We start from the raw sequence: 24363 nt of genomic DNA on the forward strand, positions 1-24363 counted from the left end.
TGCTGGTTCTATGGTACTGTCCAAATTTAAGACTCAATGTAGTGTGTTGATTTACCATGGTGCATAAATTAATTTTAGTTTGATAAAAATTAATTTTCTTTTTTTGAACTATTCGGATTAGTGGGTAGAGGGTACTCGATAGGTAGTTTGAATCCGATAAAGTTTGGTAAAAGATTTAGATAAGCGGGTTAGTGTTTGATAAGAAAATTTTTTAGGATACTCGATCCGCTGGCATCCTTAAATGTAAAGGACATTAAACAAGGTAAAAGATAAAAATGTAAATCATAACTATGATAAATGTTAGATTGATGGAAAGCATTGATAAGCGAGATCCATGTTATTATGAGAATAAGAGGAGACATCTCTAAATATTACAAAAAATTAGAGAGGCCAAAAAAAAAAAAATAATAAAGGCTTACTTCTTGCTTGGAATTTTTGTTAGAATTGTTTTGCAATCACAATTCTGTTTGCTTTTTGATACTTCTTGCTTTGGGTTTTTGTTTGAATTGAGTGGAAGGCAATAATGCTGATATTTTTATGCACTGGAAGATGAACAGCAGTGGGTGGCTAATTTTCTGTTAATACGGATTAAGAATTATGGACGCTTGCAAATTAAAGAATTGGAAGACTTCTGATTGAAATAGCAAAAAAGTAGTACTCTATTCTAAATACAAAACGAGCTCTTTTTGGATGCAAATAGCATCAGTGATTACCTGAATACAAACATTAGAAGCTTTCAAACAAAATCACTAGCTCTCGAGGCAAGTCTATGCCCATTTTGCCATCAAAGACATCCCTCCAGCCCCTAGTAAAACTGCTACATAAGCCCAGACTTGAAGCATCATGCTGTTTTGTAGCTTCTTCCCCAGAAAATCAGAGGCTAAAAGATCCACCAATGCCATATAATTCAGCAATCCAGCAGAACATGCATCCAGCAATCCCACCACAATTAGTGCTGTTGGACTGTCATCACTGTACACATTGGACAAAGCAATTCCTAGTGCAATCCCAAATGGGGTTGTGGACGAGAAAAAGAACACCATGATGGCTTTCATTTTAGCTCCATACTCAGCCTAACCAAATAGATTTAAAAAAGAAAACTTTAGAAGGAAAAAAAAAATCAAATGTTGAGCTGAATTCATTGCTAAAAATAGCATATTGTTGTTTGGTATTTATCAGCGGGGGATGATTACCTGCAATATGCAACCTCCTAGACCCATTCCTTCAAAGAGCTGATGAAAGCAAAGAGCAGCTACTAATGGTCTGATTGTGCATGGATTATCTGAAGCGCCCATTGACAATCCAATTACTACAGAGTGTACCACAATCCCGACTTCCAAAACCTACAATATACGTGTTACATTACATGGTTTAGATAGAGGCAAAAATATGACGAAATTATAAGTCTGGGATCTGCAAGGCTAGCTCTTGACATGAAAATTCTGGTTTTCATGGTTTCTAACATACATTAAATCAGCAAGAAAATCGAAAATTTACAGAAGTGAAACAGTGAGCTTAATAAAGTTCTTCAGGCATGCAGGTCACTGTTCAAGGTTTTTTCCCCCCTTGTCAATTCTTGAAGAAAAGTGATATACAATCACACGTACATCCCAATATGATAGCCATCCACTCCTAAACACTTTAATTTCATTGCATTATAATCGAATTTTAAACAGCTAGTGAGGTGTATCGATTTTATTTCCCTTCTTAAATAAATGTTACACTTTCGAACTGATAAGCATGAAGAAATCGACTAGGAACAAAAGAGACAAAATGCTATGACAATCTTGGTAAGGATGAAGCTCAAAATATTGACCAAGTGATGTCGATTATTTTGTCACAAACCTGAGCAACAACACGATAACGTAGCAATTGGGATGCAGCAGAATCATCATCATCGGCAGCTTCAAGATTTCTATGACCGTGCCCAATATGTTGTGATTCCAAACCTCCGTCCTTGACATCTTTTGAAGAACTTTGATCAGCAATGCATTTCTTATAGTAACTCATGGAAAATGAATCAATCATAAGAGTCACTAAAGCTGAAAGCATAGCTACAAAAGTAGTAAAAGGGAATTTTCTCCAAGGTTTTTCCGGTAAACATTGTGATCTTAGACAATCAAAGGAGTCCGGCATGACATGCATGTAGCCAGTTGCTAGGATAACTCCTGATGCAAATGCCTTAACCAAAACGAACATATTTTTATCAGGCTGAAGAGATGGAACTGACCGAGAAAATAATGGCAGACAAATTCCTATCATGCTAGTCACCAGTATTGCAAAAATTGCCACCAACTTGAGCTTTAAGGCCTCGGCCCTGTTGTGACATCCAGTCACTTTCGCCTCACCGCATTGTGGTGGAGGAGGCGGCGGTGCGGTGGTGGTGGTGTTTGATGCACAAAATATTGGTATAGCAAATGAGGAGAGTAGGAGAAGAGAGATTGCAAGAAATTTTGTGCATTTCATTTTTTGTTGTTCTAGTCCTACACTACAGTACTACACCTCTACGTGACGAGGAATTATGATGTTTATGAGAAATGGCTGCAAAATCTAGAGCATTTATAGGGTTTTAGATAGGGTAGGAAAGAGATTAAGCAAAGATATGGGATCTCAACTTCTCATAGAATAGAATCTCATATATGCCTCTAAATGGGATTCAAACTCTTTCTCTTTTCTGTTTCTTGATGTGTAAATATTGTCAAGAATTAAGGGTTTTCTATGGGCGTAGACAAGTTACAAAAGTGGCTGCGCCTGGAATGTGTTGCCTTGATTTTGACACATTCCTATCTCAGTCAGACCGCACTTTTACATACTCCTAGGATGACATGTCATCTGTCAATATCTCAGTCAGACCACACTTTTACATACTCCTGGGATGACATGTCATCTGTGAATCTTTCCTTCGTCTTTTATTTAGTTCTGTGAAAGGAATTCAGCCACAATCATTCGTCGTCGACGAAACACGTGCTCTGCTCGTGATCGTGAGTACTAGGTTGGCAACAAAACCGATGTGAGACTGAGAGTGATTTCACCGCTTCTTCCTCCTTTGACACCAGGATCAGTTCCCTTTCAATGGCCTCTGCATTTTCTTCTGCATCATATCAGATTTGCATCCTTTATTGGACGAGTATGATTGAGTGGCTGATGGCCCTTGTTTTGTCCGGTTATTAATTTGATTTTTCTGTCCGAATACTGGCTGTAATTTTTCCTTTCTCCTCTCTTTCTTGTGCGAATCCGAGAAATGAACTCAATTTTTTTCCATTATTATTACCCTTCTCTGTTTCTCTTTCTATGATGGTTATTCAAAATTTTTTTTTGTATCCTTATCAGTTGCGTTTTTGTAATTTGTGTGACAGAAATAATGGCTATTCCGTTCTTTCCTTTTTCTCTTTGTATGTTTCTGAGTGTGTGTTCTTTTGAGCTTTTTTTTAGCTTTCTTTTCCTCCTGTTTTAGTTTGGCTATACTCTATAGTAAATCAGTAACTGCAACTACAAGGTGAAATGGAAACTGAAGAGTACGGTGAGATGCCAAAGTGCATGAAGCCTCCAGTATGATTCTGTACCTTTGGCATTCTGATCTGTAAAATGCTAATATCAGATTAGTTAAACCATATCTTTGTTTCTGTAACTTAACCAAACAGACGGATAGCGTGGCAGAGGATGATAGGAATGCAACTGGGAGGAGGATTTCAGGGGAAGACACTGAGGGCGAGGGCAACACCATTGTTGGCTCTGAACTAATACTGATGGAGATTGCTCACATTTCACGAGAAGATTAATCGCTTACTCATCTGGCAGCTTTGCTCTACCCTGTCTTTTCGAGAAAAAATCAGTTGAGGAGAAAAGATCACCTTCCTTGATTGCAAGTAATTATGCTGGGCTTTGTTTCAGTTTATCTGAATATAAATTCTATTTTGGGTATCATTTTCATTTGATGAAGGTGTCTGAGCTGCTGGAATCAGGGAAGTCAATACTGAAGGATCTTATTAATGAATTTGAAGAAAGATTAATTGTGTGAGTCATGTAAAAAATAGGTATTAGGTTTTCAAGATCAGGTTGTATCAATTTTTTTTTTCTGAAGCATGTTGTTTACGGAATCCACAAGGAACAGATAGACAAGTGGAAGGAGGAGATTCAGGAACTACAGTTGCTTGATGCCTTAAATGAGGAGACTAATGCTGATTTGCACAGCACTAGATGTCTACTTCAGAATGTTCCTCATCAATCTCGAAGGTAAATTCTGGCATCATTTTATCTGCAGATATGAACACATTAATTGGCTGAAGTTAATAGCTTGTTGCTAACATTGGCATCTTTTGAGATGCAAAATTACAATTAAGAACTTAAAAAGGTGTCTGAGGTTGTTGGCTGCATCATAATGGTTTTGATATCAACATACAGAAGAATGTTAATTTAGGTCTGTTTCTTCTTGTCATTTTCCTCTTTCTAACTAGTGCAGCAGTATCAAAATTGAATGACGTGTTCTGACTTTTGGAACTGACAAATCTACAGAGGATGAAAGTTTTGCAAATTAGCTTTGTTGTTTTCTGACACTTGTGAATAGCTCTTATATTCTATTTTGGGGTTTTAATCTAGAAGTGAAGAATGTAACATTAGGTTTTTAGACAGCAGACTCTAGATTCATCATGAGGCCTGAAATTTGATTTGATTGATGCAAGTGGTGACGCTGATTATGTCCCACTTTTGCTCCAATCATTTGCTAATGTATTAAACATCTAACTTGAAGTTCCAAAAATTTTTCACATGCCAATCCAGAACATTTATCCTTGATGCTTCTTGTCACTGAAAAGGTACAGAGCTTTTGTGCTTAAATTTAGTTATTGAACTTTTACTTCTTCACGAGTTCATTTTTTTGATTCTTTTAGCCGGAAAGTGAAGAAAGTTTAACTTGAATACAGCAGCTAGGTGGCATAAACAGGCATCCTTCATTTGACTCCATACCATCGAATATCAGTTTTATTTAGTTTTGATCAATAGGATGCTGGTTGATCATTCTACGTGACAGGTTGTTTGGGGACATTGGATCTGCATTTCCAGGAAGTGATTACAGAGATATGAGGTTCTGCATACTGATAGTGTCGAACTTTGAATTGCTTACTAAGGAAAGATTGGAAGATTGGAATACAACATTATTAAGATTGGAAGTCAGCATTATAGTTGCATTTGTGTCCTTTTGATTCTTATTGAAATGATGCTCAAACTGTGCGCTAATTTTTGACCATGTACAAGAAGAGATTGCTGTCTTCTGTTTAGGCTCACTGAGCAGGATGCTTGTCTTAACTCTTGATATGAGCAAAGACACCTAATTCTGCTCTAAGTTCTTATTGCGGCAGAACCTCTGATGACTTGAATTAGGATTTTTGGTTCATGAAATGGGGCGTTACAGAATTTAAGCACAGAACCTTGGATCATGGCCATTATGCTATTGGTCATCAGATGTTTAGGAGAGGTTTTGATATGGCCAGCCATCTAGACTATGGATTCTGCAGTTGTGTTTGCTTTGGAGAATTTAGAGACTGGTTGGGGTTGCTTTGCAGCTGTGCAGACATGCCAGAGTGCAACGGTTTTTTCAATTGGAAAATCAAAAATAGATGGTTTCATGATGGGATATGTGATGTAGAAAAGAATATCACAAACAAGTATAATATTTGGATGATGGCTGCGATAGATTAATCTTCAGATGATTGGACAAAGCTTTCTGTCTAACCCTGATTTCAAAAGCTGCTTCAGGGATCAGGCTTTTATTCACAAAACATACTAATCCATTATGCTTTTTGTTTATAATGTTTGTATCAAATTCAGAATGCTTTGCTACAATGACTTGCATTCATAACACATATATATACTATAGTAACATGAACAAAGGAGAAGTGCCTCCATAATTTATGTTTAACTGGGCTTGTACTACTTAGTTTCCACGGCGCATCGCGCGGTTTATGCTTCCTAGTATTAAGAACAAAGTTGAATAGATTTGGATAGATTCTTCTCCCAGTGTCTTTTTTTTTTTGGTTCAGTTAACCTCTGGATCAAAAAGGAAAAAAATTATCAGATCACATCGTTTTTTTCCCCCTCAGATCCTTTTTCTGCCCTCTATTCTCTTCACACCTCAAACCCTCTCAAAACTCTCTCTCCAACTCCAAGAACAAAGAAATGCAGGAGATACTGCTGAGAGATGAGAAAGAGGAAGATTAATTGTCCATCTCCATTATCAGAATCGCTTCTCTGAATTTTATTTTTAATTTTGATATTTTGGGACTCTCCAACCAGAAACAGCTTTAGTTTTGTTGATGAATAATCTGATGATCAAGGTAGCCTTCTTATCTGACCTTTTCTGTTGTCCTTTTTTTCCTTTTCCTTTCTTGAGTATTCTTCAAAGACATGTCTATAGTGATCTAGCTAATTTCAGTTATAAACATATTATCTCAATATGGATTTACATCATGGCTGCAAAACGTCCAATTTCTGCATCTGAAGTTTAAGGTTCTGTATTATCATGGCTAAAAAATAGGCCAATGCAGCTGCAGTTTAAGGTTCTGTATTATGAAGGTCTCAATATACTGTTTCCTAAAGAACTTTTGTCCTTCCAGATAAACTAAAAAATGATTCAAATTTCTGCTTTTTGAAATTTGAGAAGCCAAGTCAGGGTTCTTGAAATGACCAAATACATAAATTAGTCCTTTTTTTGGAATGCCAAGGCCACAGAAAGGTTATTAGAGCATCTTTGTTCCCTAGCTTTAAGCATTATGAAGCATATATTTTCCACTAGATTAAAAGGGCAAGTGTTCCTTATCTATAAGCTATGGCCTTTATGTTAGGACTACGGTTGACTAAGCTATATAACTAATTCATCTGTCTGGTGATTTTTTGTTGCATGCTTCATTAATTTATGCTATTATGCATATTTGGCCTCTTAGGTTCCTGCTTTCAATATGACTTGTAGATGCCATTTAACCAGAAAATTTTGTTGAAGCAGGTAAAATAACCAGTGGTAATTCTCGATCGACGGTGTCAAACATTGGGATGAGTTTGATTGGAATATCAATTGCACAGTTTCTCTCACTTGATTCAACTTCAAATGTTGAGATTTCACATTGTCAGAGTAAGATTTGGCCTTATTCGGTACCAGATTCAGACCCTGTTGAGTTGTTAAAAGCATTTGATTAATCCACCGTTCCAGTTTTTTCAGTCAATCAGAATTTTTAATCACCCTGTGCTTATCATCATTAAAATGTTGTTTAGTACTTTTTATCACATTTTTCCCTTGATGTGAGCATTGTCCAAGTTTCTTGATATCCACTGTCCACAAATTTAACGATTAGCATGTCCATATTTCTTGTAATATTGACCTCTTGTGTTTCTGTTCTCATCACTGCATCTATCTGATGATCTGCAGCACCCATTTTAGATTGCTAAAGAAAGAATTCACGGGACATCTTGGAATTGAAACCCTATTTATTGTGTATCGTCTTACCTGCTACTCACCACATCTGTGATTCCATGGAGTTTCCCAGCTTCATTGAAACTTGAGATACTCACAGTCAACTGAGTAAATGAGTCACTCTAGTGACTTGTTTTGTTCAGTTACTTGTAGTAAAGCTTCTCAAGTTTTTTCGAATCATCGCAATATCTTTCTCAACTGCAGGCTTGGAGAAACTTTCCCTGCTCCTAAATTGTTTCTGCATTTTCTTTTCTGCGTCCTACTAGATCATGTTGCATGCATCACCTGCGTTTATCAAACATAGCTTGCATCAAAGTAGATCATGACTTGCCCAGATTGGAGGGAGATGTTTCTGCTGACATCAAGTAACTCTTTTTTTGGCTTCAAGAAAAATGAAATAGAAACGACAGAGACTCAGGAAGTGGCCCCTTCTAGACATATTGAGTTGTTACTTGTTGGAGACTTTCTGAAATTTTTATGCATGATTTCTAGATGGTCTTAATGTGCTTCAATTGTTGTGATGCTACCATTTTTCCTGATGCATGTACTGAGTTCTTGAATTTTTTTGCAATTCAGAGGGAAATCCTGGTCTCAGTTGAGCTCTTGAAAAACCTGACCCAAATTTATATGAAATCAAGTGCTGATCCTGACATGCCACTTAAATTTTTGCATCATCCACAGCTGAGTTTGCTCTTGATATTTTGTCCTGCGTGGATGTTCATATGATTAGTATTCAACTCCAAGGAATATGCACAACAAAACATCAACAAACTACCAATGTGTGGAAGTGTATGTGGTACCAAATATACAAGATTTCCAAGTTTCCAGTCGCTATGTCTTTAAGCAAACTTGATCCCCTGGATGAATTTGCCTTCTGATGTCTAGACTTGACATCTTCTACAGTCAGTGTCAAATATTTTTAGAACTTGCATGTTGTTGTTATATCATACCGTGTAAAGCAGCCAAAAGAATCAGGCTAAAACACATCGGACTTGGTTAGAATGGAAACCTAACATTGGAAGCAAGACTAAAACAGCTTTTACCCCCTCCATTATTGTCCTCTGATGTGCTGTTCATAGCTGCATCATACATGCATATATGACGTTAAGTGTTAACAAGTTCAAAATGTTTGTCAACTATTTTGAATTGGCAGAAGTGGAAATTGTGGCACTGACTGTGTTAAGACGTTAAATTTAATAGATTGAATTGTCACAAGGCACACACAACCAGGGACTAGAGACTTGGCTTTATCTATCCAGATTTGTTTTCCTGCAAGATGGGAGACATATTATTTTGCTCGCCGAACTACAACCCATTATTTGTTGTTGTCAAAACTCTTGTGGGCTGTATTCGTAATTGGTATTTGAATACCAAGAAATGTACATGAAAATTTCTTTAAGTTCATTTGATTAGCTTGATATTGATAGTGTATTTCTGAAATTGAAGAATAGAACAAAATTGTTCTCCCATCATAAAGAGAGAAGAAGCACTTGTGTTTGTTCACATATCTTTAAGAAGTTCCAAGTCTTCAATTTAATCAAAGCCTAATAAATCAGAGGATTTTTTTAACGGATATCTCCAAGGATATTTGTTAGCGTACCCGAATTAAATTTAATTTACTGTATAGATGCACACGCTCATATTTATTACACTTTCTGCATTTAGTTACGCCAAATTAGTTTCGCTCTTGTTAAAAAATTAACATCGAGGATATTCGTTAGCCAAATGGTAAATCAAAATAATTAAGAAATTAATGACTCTAGTTATCTTTTTGCATTCGTTTCTTGTTCATTAGGCAAAACCCAAAAAAAAAAGGAGAAAAAGAAAAACTTTCCAAAGGTTGTTGAGTATTCTCACACTCTACTTGGAAATATATTTCCTTTCCCAAGTCTTGAAATCAAAGAAAATTGGGCTTGGGCTCTTAAGTTCAACCTGTGGAGAAAAGTTCGGGAATGGCCATTCTTTGACGTCTCAGTGAAGCTCCAATCCATCCAACTCGAGCTCTGAGTGCACACTGTACAGGACTTCTAGGCCCAACTTACATTTTTTTGGGTATCAACCCATTAGGACTTCCCCTTTGGGCTGGATTGTAAATTTTATCGCAAATTGGTAAGTATTCATCAGCAAAGTTAAGCATACAGCCCAGATGTTTTGCAGATAAAAAACGATTAAGGACCATAATGAACTCACAGCTAATTATCATCTTATATTCTCTGGCTTTTGTTTTTCCTTTTTTTCATAGGGGAAGGGAAAAAATTAAATAAAAAATCTAATTTCAACTTTAACCATTACACCAAAACTTGCACTTCAATAATATGGATATGAAAGCATCGCTCGGTATTTTGGAAAGCTTTCTACCAGGGGTTGTTGCCATTCACCAAAAATTACTATTGAATAGAAGATTCAAAGATTATTTCCTCCTTTTCGAATTTTCAATTTTATGTGTTAACGACCACTAAGATTTATTAGTAAAACCATTTAACTCTGTAGCAACCCTGGTTTTAAACTAGCTCAATAATTTTCTGAGCATGAACCCATTAACTCAAAATTACTTAAATCAAATTAATTGTAGTCCACTCCTTACAAGTATTATCAATCGACCAACATTATTGTTATATTTTCTGACATAAGATAAGACACGGGGTTTGACAAACACTCCATTTGAATTGCTGTTGTTAGGAATTTTTATGAGGTAAAAAGGTAATTGAAAAATGTGTTTACAGAAAATGCAGAAAATTTTTCTGCAAAAAATCACAATCCAAACGAGATTTTGGTTGTTGTGGTTGTTTTTTGCGTCCTTCCCCCCCAAACCCCAAAAAAAAACAAAAATAAAAAAACAACTACATGGTGGTTAAAAAGTTCTTGCACAACACACACTTGAATTGCTTGACAAAGGGGTGTGAATTTTCTCTACACGTATCGTAAAAGTTGGGCTAAGACTGACTTAAGCAAATGCAGACAACTTTTATCATCACTTGTCATGTGGGCATTGATAGCGAGAGAACGGCATTCATGAATTAGGAAGAATTTCAAATGCAAGCACAACAAAATTGTTGGAAATTTCTTGCACTCGGTTTATAGTTGAAGGATGAAGCCTTTTTGACTTGACCCTTCAACTAACGCTACACCAAATATTATTTTTTGTACTCCAATTCACGTGAAATCTCTTTTGATGTTCAAAGGACAATCCGAGTAAAAGGATGACCAACTTATTGGGGGCCATCATTTAGACCACTTCTATTCAAAACAGATAAAAAAGGTTTCGTCCCCATTAAACTTCTCTCGGGTTTACGTGTATTGTTAAGTTACACGCCTCTAGCCGTCTTATAACTTTCCTTTTTTTTTTTTGAGTGATTCTTATATATATATTGATAGTGTATATATTTTTATCATTAGATACATGACACATATCAATTAAAAAAATAAATAAATAAGATTCATGAGGATTTTTTTTTATAAAAAAAGATTAATTTTTTATACATTAACAGTGTAATGTTTTTTTTACACTATCGATTACAGATGCATGCCATATATTTATATATATGATTTAAATTTATATTATGTGACATTATGATTCAAACCTTCTAACGTAAAAAAAAAAGTGTACCCTGATAATGTATAAAAAAGCTTACTCAAAATTTTTAAAAAAAAAAAATAAAGAAAGAAAGAAAGAGATGAGGCTTTTATATTTGAGAGACTTGATGTGTGTAGATAAATTTGGATGACTTGGGACTGCCATATACTTTAGATTCTTGTTTAACTTCATGCGTGGTATTAATTGTTAATTTTATGGATCATGATCAAGTTGAAAATTTTATACGATATGGATAACTTTCATGACAAATGCAAGTTTGCATCCAAACCAACTAGTTTAAGAATAGTTTAGTTTAGGTGACCGAGCAAAGAGTCTATAACCTTTAAGTGAAAGATTAATCATTGTAAGTGTAATTAAAGTTAAAAGCGTAAAGGATTATATAGTGCGCTTTGCGAACCATTTTGATTGGATGTTTCAGATAAGGTATCTTGTGTATGGACTTAAGTGCATTCCAGCCATGGCCAAATATAGCCTACTTTGTTGCAACTCAAAAAGGGTTTTACTTGGTGATTCAAGAAAAGAAAAAGAACAAGAATAAAGAGGTGCTTATGGTTGAGGTTATATATACTTTTTCACTAGCTGGTTGAAAGATTCTTTGGGAACTTAGATACTGCGTGATTTCTGAGGTGCTTTCTCTTTTACAACACCTCCCAATATCTTTCGGCATAGGATCTATTGGTTGTTGTTGCACCAAGGATATCATCACCCATATTCTCTCTTTCTCACTTTTGCTTTTCCTTTTTCCTTTTGTTATGAATTCTTTTGCAAACCATTCTTTCTCTCTTTGGTTTATTTTTGTTCCAAAACAATTGCAAAGTCGTGTTGTGTGTCACGAAGGGAAACAATTGACATAAGTCACTCTCAACCCATGTTCTTTAAACTATGTGCTTCTCAAAAAAAGGGAAAAAAAGAGAAGTTTCTCCAAAGATAAAAGTAGATGCTTGTTCCCCATAATTCTGAACCATCATTGATGTTATAAAAATGCATGGAATAAGTCCATTCATTCTGCTTAAGGTATGGCTGCCCTCTATACCCTTTTTTTTTTTTTTTTTTTTTTGGTGGGCAACTTGTAGTTGTAGGTTCTATATATGCCTCTTTGACACATTCACAACCAATAAGGGGAATATCTAATCCACTAAAATGATGTTTCATGTCAAGACTTTGAGTTGCAGTGGACTTTATGTAGCAGGAATTTAAGGTTATTATTATAGTTAGAAAAAAAAGCAAGCATCTATAGTGATGCTTTCCAAGATAAGAGTGAGTTGGTTGTGTGCGCTATGTAGCTAGTCATGATGCTGCAAATCCACAACCTAAGTTAAAATGTCATGCAAATCTTGGAAGCTTAGCAAATGGAGAATTTTGGGGTGTTGTTAGTGGGATAAAATGATGTGTCCATCAAGCATCTGTCGTCTGTCAACACGCCTTAGGAAATAAGTAGTAGTTTGAACTGTTTCCCCATTTTCCTTTTCCAAGTCTTGGTATCTAATAATTGGTCTTTATTGGGGTTTGATTCAACTTATCAAAATATAAAGAATCACAACCTTTATCTCCACTCCTACCTTTTACTACCAAAATCCAACAAAAGTGAGCTCGTTGGCAGCCTCATCACAATTTGTGAGTAAGGAAAGTGCAATTTGGAAGGGTCATCATCATTCTAGATGTGGGGCAGACACGTTATCTCTCCATTTCTCAAAGTAAGGGGAAATTCCAAATTCAGCAATTGCAACGCTACTGCAACTTATTAGGTTTTTACTTTTACTACCTACATTTACTCCACTTTTCTTCTTATTATGTGTAAGTCCCCAATATTTAATTGATAAGACTCTTTTAACACCTTATTTAGACTTTCTCTACACTTTAAAATGGAACTTTTGCTATAGGCAAAATAATGAGCTGCACTTGTGAAAAAATTGCATGTGACTACTCTTGAGTCCACATATATGCGGTCATGCCCCTTCTCGTCTTGATTTATTCCCATCCTCCCCTGTATTAATTTTCCTCTAATTTTAACCATTTCGTCGATTTCAATCGTATACTCTAACTATAATTACTTCACCAAGATATAATTCTCTTGATAGAAGAGCTACGAGTATATGTTTTTAAACCTGAAGGCTGAGAAGGTACGCGTAGCGATTTGAAGGCTAAAAAATATATAAGCATGAAGTTCTGAGTGCCGAATAATAATAATATGTTTTTGCCTGATGTAAAATATAATTATAGGTTAAGGAGGCAAGTACAAATATAATCCACCATTTGATAACAATTCTACAAACCCATCTTTCTATATTGGGCTCTTGATTTTTCAAAAGTCTAATTAAAATTTTTGTCCAAGGGTTGTGGAGCCACTATAAGATATAGCCCCCCTCAAATGTAAAACACATGGAATCAATGCACTAGTGATATGTTTGTGCACACATTCCCATTAGTTTCATGCAAAGGGAAGAAAGACTATGATGGAAGTCTCTCAAGTTGGGAGTATGAATTGTGAATGTGGTCCCTATATTCATGGAAGGCATATGTATTGTAGGAGAACAAAAGAAGCAACATCAATTCTAAAGTTGATGGAGGAGTAGATATGTGCCCCAACCACACTGACACAATAGGGGCTAGTTAGACTTCACATCTTGGGCCCCATAATCTTTTTGATCGGATCCAAACATTTTAATGCTTAGTTTTGCCCAACCATCCTTTTTGACCCCACTAAATATAAATTCGGAATAAAGGATAAAATCTACAAAAGTGGACAACTTTTGTGACACACCTTTCCATTCCTTTTCATTAATGGGCCCACATACTTTCAGCAAATGTTGACGACACAAACATGGGCTATTGGCAAGGAATTGTGATCCACTCTTTGGGTCAGCCGGGGCCCATGTACAGGGGAAAGGAAGAAAATTGCAATCAATGAATTTGAAAGTGTTATCATGATCAAGCCTCCTTGACGTGTTCTTAGTAGGAACAGATTTTCTTTTCTTCTTCTTCTTCTTTTTTGAATTTCTAGGCTTCAATAATTTATCTTACCTCAATCAACAATTGATTTTTCAGTAGGTTAAAAACATATCACAATATGCATTGCTAATTTCATGGGGAAAAAAGGAAAAAAATATATAACTTTTGGAGGCAGAATACCCTAGTTAATCATAGGAGCGTATTTCTTTTGTTTCCTCATAGGAGGAATACGTTGCTTTTGTTTCCTTTAGTTAAAAGGTAAAATATAAAATGAAAGAAAGATATTTGATTTCGGATTAATTTTTATACACTATCAGTATAAAGATTTTTTACACAAGCAAATTTAGATGAATGCCAAACCATCATTGTTCAAATTTTAAATTCACTTTTTATTTATGTGTCATATATCTATATTTGTTAATATAAAAAATCTTTACTCTGACAGTATATATAATGTTAATCCATTTGATTTTTATTATTGCTTGTTTTATGGGGTAAGGATGAAACTAAAAGCCTTCTTCATTTAAATAAATTTTTGTCACAAATACAGTAGCCCTCAAATCTAAACCAGGAGGATTAACATTTTATGCGTTAACAGTATAATGTTTTTTTACACTAATAGTTATGAATGTATGACACATATGCATGATTTGAATTTCAAATTTCAATTGGTATTATATGACATGATCTAAACTTATTATTATAAAAAAAAATTATACACTAATAATGTATAAAAATATATATATACTCGTAAAAGAAACTATAACGTACATTTAGGGGGTTTTCAAAGTCTATATCTTCAATCAACATTTTTCACTATTGGCGGTGTCAATTAATGTAGTAGTACATGAACTTCTATGCAGTTTCAAGTCCTAATCAATTAATTCTTGGAATTAGATCTCATCTAACCTATTCAGCATGCATTAGTTGAACCTCGACAATTTTCTACCTGTTTGAATTGACCCCACTAATTAATTATATGATGAAATGAGAAAGAGAAGTGGCCCATATTATATTAGATGCAAAGTTGGACAAATCAAGCTTCATCATACGAATAAAGCATCTTATGCAGCATTTGGCTTGTAACCCAAGGGTTCAAAGCAAGGGATTGTGCAGATTTTGTCTACTGAATAATTATTCTTGCCCTTTCATTATTGTTCAATCCAACCATGATGCCAGATGCATGCTTTCAATATAAAATTGCTCCTTGAAATCAGACTACTTGGGCATAATTAACAACGAGATTAGAGTCATTAATTAGTGCATTGTACAAAAGCAATCGACATCCTTATTCTATGCTACTTAATCACAGTTTATGACCATTTTTAGTTAGTATGTCCATTCTTTAATTATTATGGAAAAGTAGAAACCAGCGCTACCATAGATTTGACGTATGGTGATTTGATGTATGGTGAGATAAAAAGATGATTGGAAAATATATTCACAGAAAACGTAAACATTTAAACATTTTTCTACAGAAAACCACAATCCAAACAAAGCCTCGATTCATCGATACCTAGTTTACATGCGGTCAAACAAGATTATCGAGAATTAAATTTAAACAATCACAATTGGCAAGAGTTAGGCCTTTATGATTTTTTCTTCCATAAAGGTTGATTTTTTTTTCACATATTTCAAATGTTATTAGGATTTAAAGTGTGATTATTCTACGTTTTAGATATTTCAAAACTATGGTAAAAACCATTTTAAAAAATTTTCGAAAAAGGAAAACCAAAAAAAATTGCAAAAGAAACCGTGTAAGCATTAATGAACTTCAAGGAATATACATAATTAGGAATCAAGTTTAAAAATTTGTCCTTATAAGTCTAGTGTACGTGTATGTGTGTGTGTGTGTATATATATATATATTATATAGTCAATTTAGAGAAAACGTAGGTTCACAATCATCATTACACTAATAATGACAATTAGACAACAACCTATTATCACTTGTCATGTTCATAATTAAATAAGGAAGAAAACAAATTCATTAAGATATTCTTCCTCGACAAACAAAAATGTCTCTTCTTGTTTGCGAGCATAGATTGTAGTTAACTTTGGAGTAAGATAATCAACAAGTTTTTTAACTCTTCCATTTGAAATGGCCTCTAATACAAATAAAAAGTAGATTAGTTTTACTTGGCATCAGTACAAGCATGTAATCTACCGTGTGTTTGTGTGATAGTGTCAAAGTAATTAGGCCACCAAACCCGCATGCCCATCCCACTACCCCATGAAAATGACAAGCCAAAGAACAATTAAAGGAGGAAAAAAATTGTGGATTAAGAGTTGGATACAGTCAATTATTTAATACAGAAAAAAAAGCTCGGAGACTTTGAATAAAATATTTAAGTTCAATCCTTTTTAATCAAGATCAGCACTTGAGATACGATTACTACTAAACAAACATAGTTTATTGCCACCACAAAACGTGCACCTGTGAAGAATTATTGTGGTTTCGCTTTCCTTGAAAGCGAACCTTGCAATTGGGATTAACTTAATCAATTGACATGCAATATTATTGTACACTTACTTGATTGATTCACTAACCACAAATCAGAAAATAGTAAGTTTTTTTTATACATCGTCAGCTAGCGTACAAAATTTTTTTAAACACTAACAAAATTAGATTATATCACATAATATAAATTTAAATTATACACATATATTATATATTTATAATTACTAATATAAAAAAATCACAACACAGTCGATGCATAAAAAGTTAATTCTTAAAAGAAATTTTACGAGAAAATATGTAATATCTATCCACGGAGGCAAGGCAAAGCAAATAAATGGAGAATGGAGGAGGGGACAAAAGAGTCCCCATCTGGGTGTGGGGTCCACGGTGTACCAAGATCCTCCCATTAATTCCTGCGTCATCAGATGTCGCTTTCATGTGCCCCATCATTTAGTAATCTTCTTTGGCTTCCTTTTTTCGAATATATTTAATACAGTTAACGATTATTATCATTACATATTTGGGTCTATCTGGCATCTTTTTATTCTCTCATCTTTTCTTCCTTTTACACGCGATGGACCCCCCCACGGGCATTTGTACGTTGACGGGAAACTAACAAATTAGGACTCCAGATGCTTCTCCAAAAAGCATATCAAACAAATTTCTCTTTTGAATTGTTATTTTTAAGATTTTTTATTTTGTCAAAAAATATACTACAACGATTTAACGTATATTAAAAAAAAGTGACTAAGAAATATATTTATGAGATAATTTTGCCAATTATCAATTCTTCCAAACTTAAAATTAGTACCATCTTATTTTTCTTATCTCTTTAGACCCTCATGTTTACACGTCTCCTACCACAAAATGTAATTAATGATTTAGATATCTATAAGTGCCTGCAAGTATTAAAATCGCAGCAATGCGTATAATAATGTGTTTAGATTGTAAATTATTACGCCTTATTTACACACACTGACTTGCTTACATCATCAACACATTTTTTTAATTATTTTTTATTTCACATACATCATGTTAAAAAAATTATCTTAAATAATTTACAGTCCAAACACATTATCAAAATTCTTTTTTCAACCACTTTTTTTACTTGATAAGATCGAAAGTTTGCCAAGAAATAAATGTATTGACTGGTGGGGAGGTGTCCTGGAAATCATGCGTTGGGATTGAAAATCTTGAAAGAAAGTAAGTAATATTAAATATTGTTTGTTTTCACGTGAAAATGATAATATCATCTTGGAAGTTTACATAGTTTAGTCAAACGTCAGGGGGAACAGCAATGAATAATGTGGTTTGCATTGATTAAGGAGAGGAGGAGAAGAGAGGAGCGGTGGTGGCATGTTGTGGGCGTATGATCTGTGGATTTGTTCGTGGGATATTGTGGTGGTAGCTGCTTGCTTCTGGCTTCTGCAGCCTACATGCGATGAACATGCTTTTAATATTTTGGATCAGTATCACCAACTCAGCTGTGGTCCTCTATGTTCCGACAAAAGCTTAATTAAAGTTGGATTCATTTGTTGTTTCTTTGCCTTTGTTTTTCATTACACTACTGTTTAGTAGTATTATTTAGTAGTATTTCAATCCAACCACAACTGTTTCCATGAGATAGACCTAGAGATAGAGATAGAGACACTTTCTATGAACATTTCTCTTGTAAATAGTGATCATATACAAATTTGCTGATTCACAAAAGAAAAATTGAGAAATGCTTCAATAATACCACCTTTTTAATGAATTATGCTTATTAGTAAGTAAAAGATCAAATTGGATTTCGATGTTTATGTTCAATCTACTACACATTTTTTTTAATACTTTTGAATAACTGTAATATTTTTTGGGATGTGTTATACGTGAAATAATAAGGTGATTGACAAATTAAAAATAATTAAAATTATATCTGTAATGCAAGTAAAAGATTATTAGAAACAACTTTGTTATCCAAATGCATTCAAATAAAATTCAACGATATAAGTGTGCACGAAACAACCTTTGATTATATTCAATTGCATTGTTCCTAAAAGAATAAAAAAAAAAATTTTGTAACTCTTTAAGTTAATTACTGCCTTGTAATCGTAAAAATAACCTTATCAGATTATATAAACTTAACGAGATATCTCAAAAATAAAAAAAAATTAGATTAGTTTAGGTTAAAAACTAGGGGTGATCCATCCACAAATTTAATAGGGTTAATCCATTAAAGAAGGGGGGAAAAAAATCCAACTTGGTAACCTAGAACATCACGAACCCATAAAAAATGAAGGTACTATAGTCCTACAAATGATAATGGGAATGGATGATGAATATTTATATATTAAAAATAAAAATAAAAAAGAGGGGGGGAAAAAGTTTAGTTGGATATCTACCCAAGTTTGTCGGCATTAGAGGTCAGAGAGACTTTGGCAAGGTCTCCGCTCCTGCCAAAGATGGGGCAAATAAAGCAATACAATAACAGCAGTAGCAGTAGCTGCAGCAGCAGCAGCTAAACAATTTCAAAGAAAAGGTTAGAAAGAAAGACCCGAGATTTTCACGTCCTTGTGAAATCTGACCTGACGAAACCCATCTGTCCCCACCCACTAGCGTACGTAAGCCCATCATGTCGCTTTCGTCCTGTAACAGTAACTGCACCGGCGAGTTTTAAGGGCTTCTTTTTTTTACTAAATTAATAGGAGAGAGAGGCTTTTTAACCCCCTTTCTTTTTTGGGTGGTTGTAGTATTATTTATTTATTTATTATTATTATTATTATATGCCGGTTGGGGTGGGGCTGGGTCAGGGGGGCAGAGGCAGCACCAATTCAACAACAAAAAAGTACGCCTTAGTGGTTCAATGTACGGCCCTCCACATCTGTGCTCGTCCTTTCCTTCCTATATATATATATTCTGTCACATCATCACCAGCAGTCTACTGACAAGTGGATTTTCTTCTTTTAGTTTGGCCCTCTTTTTTTTTTTTTTTTTAAACCTTTTAAGAATAACGGCTTCACGGTGACAACATTTTAATTGTTCCAAATTATTTGTCGCAATGATACTTTTAATAGGAAGAAATAAATAATATTTTTTTAATTTTACTATGATACTTGTACTGATTGATTTTACTATCCCTGATACGTCGTTTGGATTTCAAATTATTTGGAAAAGAATTATTAAATTTTTCTTAAACTCGTTTTCTAACTGATTTTTGTTATTTTGCATGCATTGTATCATAAAATGTGTTATAGTAAAGTTTGTTAATTTTTCATTTTTGTTTTGGGTTACAATTAGATATTTCCTCTTAACTTTAGAGAGCTCTCTTCTTATGCTTTACTGCAAGTCACCACCACATTTTTCATACTTTATTAATTACAAATTGAAGTAAATTATTTCTTACAATTATTTTTGCATAATTGGTGGAAATTTTGATAGAGACTAGTCTACAAAAAAAGGTTAAAATTTTCATGAAAGTTAACAAAAAGTTGGAATGTTTTGTTAAAAATGACAAAGAGAGAAGACAACCATTTTTCTCCCCACTCATTTTGTTTCTTTTTTTTACCCTTTCTTCTTCTTTTTTTTTTTTTCTCCCTGTCTTTGGTTTTAGCGTTGGAATGGTCCTGTGCCCCGAGAGGGGGTTAGAATCCCATGCAATGGTGTTCACACGTGGTGGGGTCTACGTGCAAATCAACGTATGTGGAGTCTGAGGTGTCAGACCTTGGCTGCCACTTGGCACATGAATATACTGACACTGAATATCAAGAACCACCCTTCAAATCTGGACATGAATACAGGGTATCATTCAGTTCTTATTAAGTGCCTGTCAAATTAAATCCTACTGATATTTATTATACAAAACGTGACCAACAAATCTTTTGATCCTAAAATGTGGCAATAGTACAGTATCAAGATTGTCTGAATTTATATAATTAAGCATGAATATTAATTAAATAACTAAATTTACAAACGTACTTGGAAAATGATCGGCTATTTATTAAATAATGTTTGATTTTTTTTTCATATCAATTACGGCGATGATTTGAAAAAAAAAAAAATCAATCACGCGCAATAATTTGCGAGAAGTTTATCTACATAAATTATATCTACAAGGAAAAAGCCTCGTGTGAATTCGAAAGCACCAAAACTTCTTTCACTATTTGATTTGAAATTCCATTTTCTGCTCGTATGTGATGTGACTAAATGGAATTGGTGATTACAATCTAAAAGCAATTAATATTGAGTGTGTTTGGACCGGAGATTATTTGGCAAAATATATTTGTTTGTATCATTATTACAATTTTTAATACACTTTTTTATCTTTTCAATTATTTTTTTATCTCATATACATCATATCACAAATAATTGCTACAGTAAAAATATCTCAAATAATTTACAGTCCAAACATTAATATATGCCTATCAATTTCCATCACTAGGGTCGATTCAGTTATTAGAGGACGACTCTTAGCGTCTTCTTCACTGTTAAGTTTAAACCTTCATGACGCGAATCCAGTTCAGGGTGGGAAGGGGAAAAAATGGTAGATCACTTTCTTGTGTGCTAAATTTGTTGACCAAATGAAATGCATGTAAGTTATGGATATGACCTTTTCTTCCATTGTTTCATCCATATTATGCCGGGACCCGCACGTATAAGTTATGGTTATGTACATCTTTTATTGCTTAAGGATTCTTTTGTTCTTAAATACCTATAAATAAATGCATAGAAGATAGGATTGATGAATTTAACCGTTTCCAGTAAAATGCAGTTATTTTGACAGAGCAATATTAATGACTCTCATATTCTAGCATTTAGGTACATTTAGTGCTGTTCTAAACAAATGCTTGTGATCCCAGACTGAATTTTTGCGTGTACGCTCACAATATTAGGATGAGATATTTATTGGTCACGACGAGTATAGTCATGTCATCAAGCAATATGTTTTTTCTGACATTATCAATCCACTAAGTTTCCTTGTTTTGAACGTTGATTCTTTCCTGCTGTTATTGCTGTTAAATTCAGGATTCGAATTTTATATGTTATAAAAAAAATATGAAAAAGTTAAAAGAAGAATATTGTTTTTATAAAGAAAGAAAAGTGTAAGACCCTCAAACATTGAACAGCAAATCTAGAAAATTTTCTGTGGAGCTAATTTAAAATATCTGCTGTGATATGATCACAAGCCTTTTGTTTATTAGACAAGAATTATAAATTCACTTGAAACAAGAGGTTGACAGAACCTGGTTTTCACCAAAAGTTAATTCTGTAGAATTGCTCAAATACCCCCCTCTTCCACCACCCCAGAATCCGCCTGTTTTTACCCTAAAAGAAAAAGAATTCTGTAGCATTGCTTTCATGTAATAGTTATTTTCATATCATTGCGTTGAGTAAACACGAATGTTGTCTGGTGTAAAAACTGTTCTCTCTTACAGGTCTTTTGGTACTATATGAGAACATGAAGTAGATTGTCTCCTCCCTATAGACCTTCCAAAAAAAATTAACAAGAAAAAAAAAAAACAGGAACTTCAGCTTAACTTTTCAAAATGGGGAAAAGAGAGGCAAAAAAACATTAAACAAAATGGGAGTGGAGTGATCATGATTTCACTTTTTCTATTAGTGCTTGGGATAAATTAGACCACATTGGAACATATGATTGTGACAATCAGCATACTTAATAATTGCTTCAATGAAAAGGGAAAGACAAAAGAGGTAAGAGGGGTGGCTCTAGTCATTGTTACAATTGCTTTTGCAAGTGGGAATTACCAAGCATCTTATCACCAATTTCTTCTATTCACCACTTAACAAGAACAAGAAAAATAAAAAGGAACATGTGTAACAATATGTACTATGTGCCATTGAGAATGAGAACAAGCTTGAAAAAAAAAAAAAGGATTAGTGTTTGGACATAAATGAAGGGGGAAGTTCTTGGAAGATGGCTACAGATTTTAGTTTAGCCATCATGTCAATGGAATTCAATGAGAGCCATCATTATTGAAGGCAATGTGAACATGCCCCCATTTTCCACTCACATTGTTTTGTCCAGAGGAGATCTACATTGTCTTTTGCTATAGGAAGATTCTTAGAAGCACAATCCCCTAATTTCTGTGTCAACAAATGTAATTCCTAGCTACTAACTTTAACCAAAAAGAATCTAATAACCCCACCTATTAACTCTAAAATATGTCTTGTACTACTACTACAAACAGCAAATGCTTGTGCATTATTTATTCTAAATTTTAAAGACTTGTCTTTCAACGATAAAAACAATTGAGATGCTAAGAATATTGAGATGCAAATGTTTGTTTGGATTGCTTGTTTCCGTCGAAAAATATTGTCGTTTTCCGTGATCACATTTTCCTATCACCTTTTTTCCTCACATATATCAAATCGCTACAGTAATTTTTCCATGAAAAATGACGGAAAATGCAATCCAAACACAAATGCATTGATGATGACGATGATGATTTATACCATTATTAGCGTTCGCAATTTATACTGATTTTTTTTCGTCAAATAATGGCTATCCAAATCCGTCGCACGACGAGTGGATTTTAGATGGGGAAGTACGCGAATTTAGTCGCTTTGAATTAGGTATAATTTGAGAAGCGCCTCAACAGTCAAAAGAATTGCTAGCTACTAGTTAGTTCGAAAATCAAGATTCAGTTGGCAAGTTTTGTCACCCCTCAATTTCTACAAAAAAAAAAAAAAAACTAATCCTTGACTTCTATAAAAAGTTGTCATGCAAATGAGAAACATGATACTAACCAAGTTGTAAATGACTACTCTTTAGTTTAATGTTGAACAAATTTCTAGACTCGTATAAACTTTTGATTAGATGCATGGGAAAATTCATCATAATTAATTAAATTGATGCCTGCTTTAATGGCATAAAGGGTGGGGGACAAAAACAAGGAGCCTAGCTAGCTAAGCCTAAGTAGACAAGAGAAGGAAGCTGGGGCATGACTTTCGATATCAAAATACAATTAGCACATCCCATTAGTTGCTTTCACATCACTGTATATGCCGGAGGAGTTGGGGGACTTTGCTTTGCTTGGGCCACTTTCTTTTCATTAGCTGTGCTGGAATGGAACTACCAATTAGAATTAGTACACCAAAATCAATTCTACTTTTCCGCATCCTTGCTTTGACATCCCACCTATCAATCAATGTAAAATGTTATCATATCAAGTTGTACCAGCCCCATCAGATTGTAGGACCTCCACCATGAATGGCCAGTCATGGTCTGTTTTGATATTTTTTTACAAGCAAGCCCACAAAATTCCTGCACCCCTCTCTTTTGTTCCTTTTTTAATCTTTTTAGGTAGAGTATAAATGGACTGGTGAAAAAACACACCTCCTGCTGCTGCTGCTGTGAGCATAATGGGGGTAATCATCAATGCCCCCAATCCAATATGCCTCTAGGCACCTAATTTTTTAAAATCCCCCCTAAGGACCACTTAATCAAATAGGTACAAAGAAAATTTTGAAAAAGTAGGATTCTTTGCGAAAGTTGGACATATCTACACTAACTTTATTGGACATTCATGACCTATCAACAGGTAACCATCAAAGTAAAGAAAGGATGGCTTCAAAGGATGAATGAATGCTGTTGACATTAACACCTTTAGCCTTAAGGCAAACCCTTTAGCCAACTTCCACCTTTACCTTGAATTTCATATTACTCTCCTAATTTGAAAGCAGATCAAGATGATATTTCATTATCTTTATCATTAGATTTAAGAAGATTGAAGCCAACTTCAACTCGACCAAATTCAATTTCCCAATAGGGGTGCGAGAAAGAATGAAAGGTAAAAAACAACAAAAAAAAAGTGAAATTAAAGAATGAACAATATATATTATTTACCCGAGTTGACGATAGCAAGGGTGTGAGAAGGAATAAAAGGTAAAAAAAAATTGAAA

General features: G+C 34.3%; 1 protein-coding gene and 1 long non-coding RNA gene across 4 annotated transcripts; one reads left to right on the top strand and one right to left on the bottom strand.

Annotated features, from left to right (window-relative positions):
- Positions 1-612: 612 nt before the first annotated feature.
- Positions 613-2649, bottom strand: LOC113709360 (fe(2+) transport protein 1). The gene is made up of 3 exons (XM_027232106.2): positions 1846-2649; positions 1194-1343; positions 613-1073 (listed from the first exon to the last, which is right to left on the bottom strand). The coding sequence occupies exons 1-3, from the start codon at positions 2464-2466 to the stop codon at positions 768-770; spliced, it is 1077 nt and encodes a 358-aa protein (XP_027087907.1). The 5' UTR covers positions 2467-2649; the 3' UTR covers positions 613-767.
- Positions 2650-2788: 139 nt separating this feature from the next.
- LOC140014467 (uncharacterized) lies at positions 2789-8386 on the top strand. 3 transcript variants are annotated; one of them, XR_011821229.1, is made up of 4 exons: positions 2789-4014; positions 4112-4233; positions 6995-7120; positions 8036-8386. It is a non-coding gene; the product is annotated as an uncharacterized lncRNA (long non-coding RNA). The 3 variants fall into 3 exon arrangements; XR_011821228.1 differs by lacking the exon at positions 8036-8386 and having other exon boundaries at positions 6995-7211; XR_011821230.1 differs by lacking the exon at positions 8036-8386 and having other exon boundaries at positions 2850-3866; positions 6995-7211.
- Positions 8387-24363: the final 15977 nt, after the last annotated feature.

This window comes from Coffea arabica, chromosome 9e (genome assembly GCF_036785885.1).
Source record: "Coffea arabica cultivar ET-39 chromosome 9e, Coffea Arabica ET-39 HiFi, whole genome shotgun sequence".
Classification (NCBI taxonomy): Eukaryota; Viridiplantae; Streptophyta; class Magnoliopsida; order Gentianales; family Rubiaceae; genus Coffea; species Coffea arabica.

Excerpts from the sequence above, each read along its gene's own strand:
- LOC113709360 (XM_027232106.2), bottom strand. The coding sequence starts at position 2,466 with ATGAAATGCACAAAATTTCTTGCAATCTCTCTTCTCCTACTCTCCTCA. Across the intron at positions 1,344-1,845 it reads GTTATCGTGTTGTTGCTCAG|GTTTTGGAAGTCGGGATTGT; the intron begins GTTTGTGACAAA and ends CGTATATTGTAG. Across the intron at positions 1,074-1,193 it reads TAGGAGGTTGCATATTGCAG|GCTGAGTATGGAGCTAAAAT; the intron begins GTAATCATCCCC and ends CTATTTGGTTAG.